The sequence below is a fragment of the Austrofundulus limnaeus genome, unplaced genomic scaffold, assembly GCF_001266775.1.
Source record: "Austrofundulus limnaeus strain Quisiro unplaced genomic scaffold, Austrofundulus_limnaeus-1.0 Scaffold413, whole genome shotgun sequence".
In the NCBI taxonomy this organism is placed as follows: domain Eukaryota; kingdom Metazoa; phylum Chordata; class Actinopteri; order Cyprinodontiformes; family Rivulidae; genus Austrofundulus; species Austrofundulus limnaeus.
Genome location: NW_013952815.1, coordinates 240,484 through 245,947, shown reverse-complemented (window position 1 = coordinate 245,947; position 5,464 = coordinate 240,484). Strand labels below are relative to the sequence as shown.

At 39.3% G+C, this 5,464-nt stretch overlaps 1 protein-coding gene across 5 annotated transcripts in view; it reads left to right on the top strand.

Annotated features, from left to right (window-relative positions):
- LOC106528931 (coiled-coil domain-containing protein 158) overlaps nt 1-5,464 on the top strand; it is a 14,583-nt gene extending 9,119 nt beyond the window's left edge. For 4 of the 5 annotated variants that reach the window (XM_014024217.1, XM_014024219.1, XM_014024218.1 and 1 more), the window contains exons 14-22: nt 917-1,069; nt 1,291-1,403; nt 1,605-1,763; nt 2,458-2,550; nt 3,142-3,234; nt 3,616-3,761; nt 4,471-4,506; nt 4,691-4,746; nt 4,858-5,464. In XM_014024217.1, coding sequence (XP_013879671.1) covers nt 917-1,069; nt 1,291-1,403; nt 1,605-1,763; nt 2,458-2,550; nt 3,142-3,234; nt 3,616-3,761; nt 4,471-4,506; nt 4,691-4,746; nt 4,858-4,973 — 965 coding nt within the window. In that variant the 3' untranslated portion in view covers nt 4,974-5,464. Of the gene's footprint in view, nt 1-916; nt 1,070-1,290; nt 1,404-1,604; nt 1,764-2,457; nt 2,551-3,141; nt 3,235-3,615; nt 3,762-4,470; nt 4,507-4,637; nt 4,747-4,857 lie in introns of all 5 variants that reach the window. The other variant, XR_001311563.1, reaches the window with a different exon arrangement.

Genomic DNA, 5,464 nt, shown 5'->3' with positions numbered 1-5,464 from the left:
GCCTTAATTAGCCTTAAAATGTCTTAAATCAATCTTTCAGAAGTCTTAAAAATATTAACACATTGTAAATAGGATGATTGTAATTCATCTCAAATATTAAAATGGTTAAAAAATTATGATTTTAAATATTCACATGCAGACATTCCCCTTTGACCTCACTTCCTGTGATTTCACATGCAAATATCTCAATTGTTCATCTGAGCAAAGTGAAATTTGTTTTGTAATATGTTAATGTCTTCACAAAAATACATTTACTTGTCTTACAAAACTTGATGTCACTTTAAGGTTTCATCTACAGCAAATTAAGGTTAAGACCCCACTGTGGGGCCTAAAACTCCAAATTTTAGGTTGTTAGAGCATTTCCTGAAATTAAATTAAGTTTAAAACTGACTTGATGTTTCTGCTATAGTTCAATATGGATAAAAACATTTGGTTTATTAGGAATATTCGAATACTTCAACCAAAAGTACTTTGATTCATGAGTTTCTGCCAGTTTTTATTTTTTTGTCATTTTGTTTTTATAATGAAATYGGTCTTAAAATTAATTTTGCTTGACATTAAAAAGTCTTAAATTTAACTTGCTTTAAACTGTAGGAACCATGAAAACTGATAAATGTTGAATAAATACTCATTTGAAGAAGGAATTTTAAGAGACCTCCTCTCAGGAGACTGCAGAGTTCAGGCTGTACGTTTACCACGAATCATAAATCCCACTGCTTTTCCTGGTAAGAGGTTAGTTTTACTTTTTTTTTTGTCAGATCAAATGATCTTGTCCAGCTGTGTTAAAACAGTAAAGAACTGTCTGCGGTGTGTTTAAATTGTCAACCAAGCCCTTAATGCTGCGCTTGTTTCCACCTACGTGTGAACGCACTATCCTCGGATGTGACTCGTGTTTTTTTTATGGGCGTGATTTCAGAGGCACACGAGGAGCTGCAGCGGCTCCACAGCTGTAAGGAGGACGAGCACGAGGGCGTGGCGCTGAGGCTTCGCAGTCAGCTGATCAGCGCCCATGATGAGCTGGATAAGATCAGGAGCACCCTGAGGACCCTCCAGGGAGCGGACGGCCATGGTTTGAGAATGCTCTCAGTTTTAAATAATAAAGTTTACTGATAATTAACTTATTTTGGCTTCATAAAATTAGTCCTGAGAACATAAATTTATCCAGAACGGTTAATTCAGTTTTACTTCTTCTGCATGTTCTCATCTTCCTCTTTTCAAACATACAGTATATCTAATGAATTTTAGCAGATGTTAAAAATAACCAAATAAATCCTTTTGTTACAACCTCAGGCCTCCAGGTTGCTTTGGACATGCAGAAGGAGATCACTGCCAAGAGAGAGCAGGTCGACTCTCTGCAAAGTAGAATCCAACATCTAGAGGAAAAAGTGGAGCAACTGCAACAGGTTAAAGATTTTTTTAATAAACTTGATCACTTTCTTTTTAGTCAAATTATCAACTCATGAAAATCTTGATGCTTCTATTCGTAAGACACCCCTCCACCTGAAGACTATCTTAATAATTATAAAAATATAGAAACAAATCATAGATCCTCTCTTTATTTTTGTTGGGTTTTCCATTCGTCTGTTCATTTTGCTCCCCCCCAGGAGAAACGCTCCCAGAGCCTGGAGACCCACCGTCAGCTGCAGGAACTGGCGTTTATCAGGGAGGAGAAGAGGCAACTCGCCAACGAACTGAAGGCCCTTCGCTCCAAAGACCAGCAGCTGAGGGAGCGGATCAGCGAGCTGGAGGCCATCCTTCACAAGGTGAAACATTTAACACACTGTCAAACTAAAGCACAAAGCTACTTTCTCAACATGTTCCAAGAAGAATGCATTTAGTAAAGTTTTTAAATCATTTCAGATGTTCTACTGCTGGGGTCTCCAACCTTTTCTTCCTTAAGAGCTACTTTCACAAAATAAAATTGTCCGAGAGCTACTTTTTGCAACATTTAAACTTAAACTTAAACCATTGGAATAAGCTTGATTTGCACAAAAAACATTGTCTTCAATTCACATGAAACTACTACAAGGAACATTGAATTTACATAAACAGTTTGACAACCAAGGGGAAGGGATATCTATAGATTGATTGTAATTAAATTAATGTTTGGTTGGCCAGTGACAAATTAAATTTTGCTTCTCCTAATTTTTCATAAGCACTGAAGAGCTACTTTAAATGAGCCCAGGAGCTACTGGTTGGAGACCCCTGATTCTACTGTCTCCAGAACTGTTTGATCGTCGCTTCTTTGACTTCAAAAGCATTGATCTCTTTAAAATTTGCTTCTTTACTACTTTTTTCTGCTACTTTTACCTATTTTTGCTTGCTTCTTTCTACTTTCAGCAAGGGTTTTGTTTCTTTTAGCCGTCGTTTTCCTGTTTTCAGCTAGCATTCTGCTTTCTTAAAAACTTTTTTTTTCTTTAACGTTGTCGACTTGGTTTTCTCTCTTTGTTTTCAAAGATGTCAGAGAGCTTTGCAAACTGCCAGGACTTCCTCCAAGTGAGAGAACAGGAGTATTTTCGCCTGAAACTCCAACACGCTCTGGACCTGAAGGTAAATTTGTTCATAAACTGTAAAGACAGTGTTTATACTGTATATGAAGGAATGGTATATCCAGTCTGTACAGGGTGTAGCTCTGCAACTCCTAACGTTACTGTAGCCTGTTTTTTTTTTCAAACAAGAAAAAGCTTCTTTTAGGTTTTGGTTGTTAAATAAATTGTTCAAACATCTCTCTGTATCCGTTATACTCCATCTGATTTTTAGATAATTAGATCCTTTGTTACTGCAGAGCTTTGATGTATCGTTCTATCAGTGGTTTTTGAGATTCCTCTACAGTTTGCCTTTTCACTCAGTACCTTTTGACGGAGCATGTTTGATTCTAACCTAAACTACAAGATTGAGTACGTTCCCAAGTACTTATTGCAAAATTTATATTTATGTGTTCATGTCATTAAAACATTCCTGTTTTTTTTTTCCTTTCTTTATCTATTGGGACAGTTTTGTGGAGRCCGATAAGAGAAATGTCTGAAACAGAAACCGCCCTGAAACATTCATCAGCAGCATATTTGCTCATCTTTCCTCCTTGGAATGAGTTCAGCATTCCTCAGTTTGTCTTTAAGGTTTAAYGTATTTTGTTTTCTGTAGGAGCTCCAAGGTCAGACTCTGTGCACAGTTCCAGCTGTACCTCCACCTGATCTGAACTCCCAGACCTCACCGGCACAGACCGTTCGGATCAAGGTGCGGTCAGGCTCTCCCCATGTCGTGCCTCTCCCCTTTGATTCCAGTCCATCGAGTTCATGTGTGGATCATTTTAATTTGGCTGCACAGATACAGGCTCAGCACATCTGCTTCGTCTTTAAATTCAAAACACTCGCTGAGTTACATTCCTGCAGCTAGGAGGGAGATCAGACCGTACCGCAGCTGTGTAACACTGTTGAGTTTGTTCAGTCCTGCAGCGCGGCTCCACTGAGCCTAATGTGTTTATTGATTAAAGCCCGATCAAACGCGCTGGTGYTGATAATCAAAGAGAGTAATCTCATCAGATTGTCCCGTAAGACTGAGCGAATCAGCAGCTCCGCGTTTACTTTGTGTTTCCTTTCTCCTCTCTGGCCTCTGAAGTCCAACGAGCGGCGGGAGAGTTCCACCTGCGAGCTCAGATCTCCTCTCAGAGATCTGCGACCGCACACCGACGAGGGGATTTCCAGCTGCGCCTCCTTCCACAGGAGGAGGAGGTCCGCGCCGGAGCGCCGGCACAAAACCACACTGTACGTCTGGTTCCATTCTCACACGCTACGAGGATTAGCTTCTTGGCAGCTTAGGTCACATTTAAAAACCGTGATTAAGTAAGAAAACACTGGGTTTTATTAATCACACGACACTAGAACAAACCATGAGCGATCTGTTAGGTTTGTATGGTTTTAAAGTGCCTGTGACATATCCTTCAAATACAAAAAGTCAAAGAAAATATCTTCGTATTTAGGAAAATTGGCAYAAAACACGTGATTTAACCCATTTTGTCACATAACTGGCATATTTTTCTTTGAATTTGGCTCATCTAAAGTGAAACAGGAAGTGACATCAAAGGGAAACTCTTTAAGAAAGATAACTCCCTGGTCTTTGTTCATTAAAACAATATTTTTTGAACTCTGACTCTTCATCTCTCTCTTATAGGGACTAAAATTATCYAAAGAAACATYAGAAGATTCCCTGCTGTCTGTGTTGTTAGCCGTYGTAGCAAAGCTCTGTTTACATACAGTCATTCMMCTTTGACATMATTTCCTGTTACTTCACACGCAAATATCTCAACAACTGTGCATCTCAGTGGTGTGAAGTGGCTTTTGCAATATGTTSTCAGTGTTATATTTCCAAAAGTGCATTCRTATTYATCACAAAAATTTGATGTCACAGGCAATTTAAAGCTTTTAAAGCTTTTATTTAAATATAATATATTTTCTTGTCCTTTTATTACTGCAGTTCTAAAACATGCTCCAGATTGAGGACCTGCAGCAGGTAAGATAAATGACCAAACCTGACGTCATTTTTTGTKTTTATATATTTTAAAGAGCTGAGTACATCTTATTGTTGTGCTATATGATGGTCCGTCCCCCCCCCCTCATGCCACACGAGACAAAGTGCTTCAGTCTGAACAAAATCATGTAATATGAGACTGCCTGTGTGTGTACGCTGCGCACAGTGAGACACATTTCCAGAAGACACCTGGGCTGAGTGGGCTAATCCTAAGCAGGGAGAGTGAGTATCATAGTTGGGTTACTTTTTTGTTCATAGTTTTTGCTCTTTTTAAATGCGGCTTTTGCCTTTCAGTTTAGTATCTAAATATGTTTAACACTCTGACTTTTCTAGCCCGCTGCAWACTGAGCCCAGTGACCTCAGCAAAGTTCAGCTGCGCCACACAGATCCTCGCCATCGGCCGCAAGTCACCGGTTCACAATCTCCTGACCTCTGACCCCCACGGCTAACAGAAAACCCAGGAATCTGAGGCGACCTCATCGTGTCTGTGAGCTGCTGTCTTCATGAAATTATAATGAATTSTAATACTGTGTTGACACTGAAACCAGGCTTAATTACGGTTATATAACTGGTTAAAAGGTAAAACAACAGCTGCTGCTTCGAGTTCACTGCACGAGGAAATTTTAATGACTTAACTAGAGCCAGCTGTTCACACAGACTGAGTCATGTGGCCTTTTTTAGTYTTCTGTTTAGTTTGAGAACTGAAGTTTTACCCTGTTAACTTAAAGGGAAGCTRAAATATGTGTTTATTGTTTTTCATGAATTCTCATCAAATGAGGTTTGACCTTAAAAGATTTTTATTATGACCCCTGCACGCGAAGTGTAAGCTGGTCATATTGTTTTCGTACTGGTTTTTTTTCTCCCCCAGTGATTTTTGGTCAACTGTAGCACAAAAACGGCTGCACCAGTCAACATGAAATTTGGCAGGACTGTAGATGAG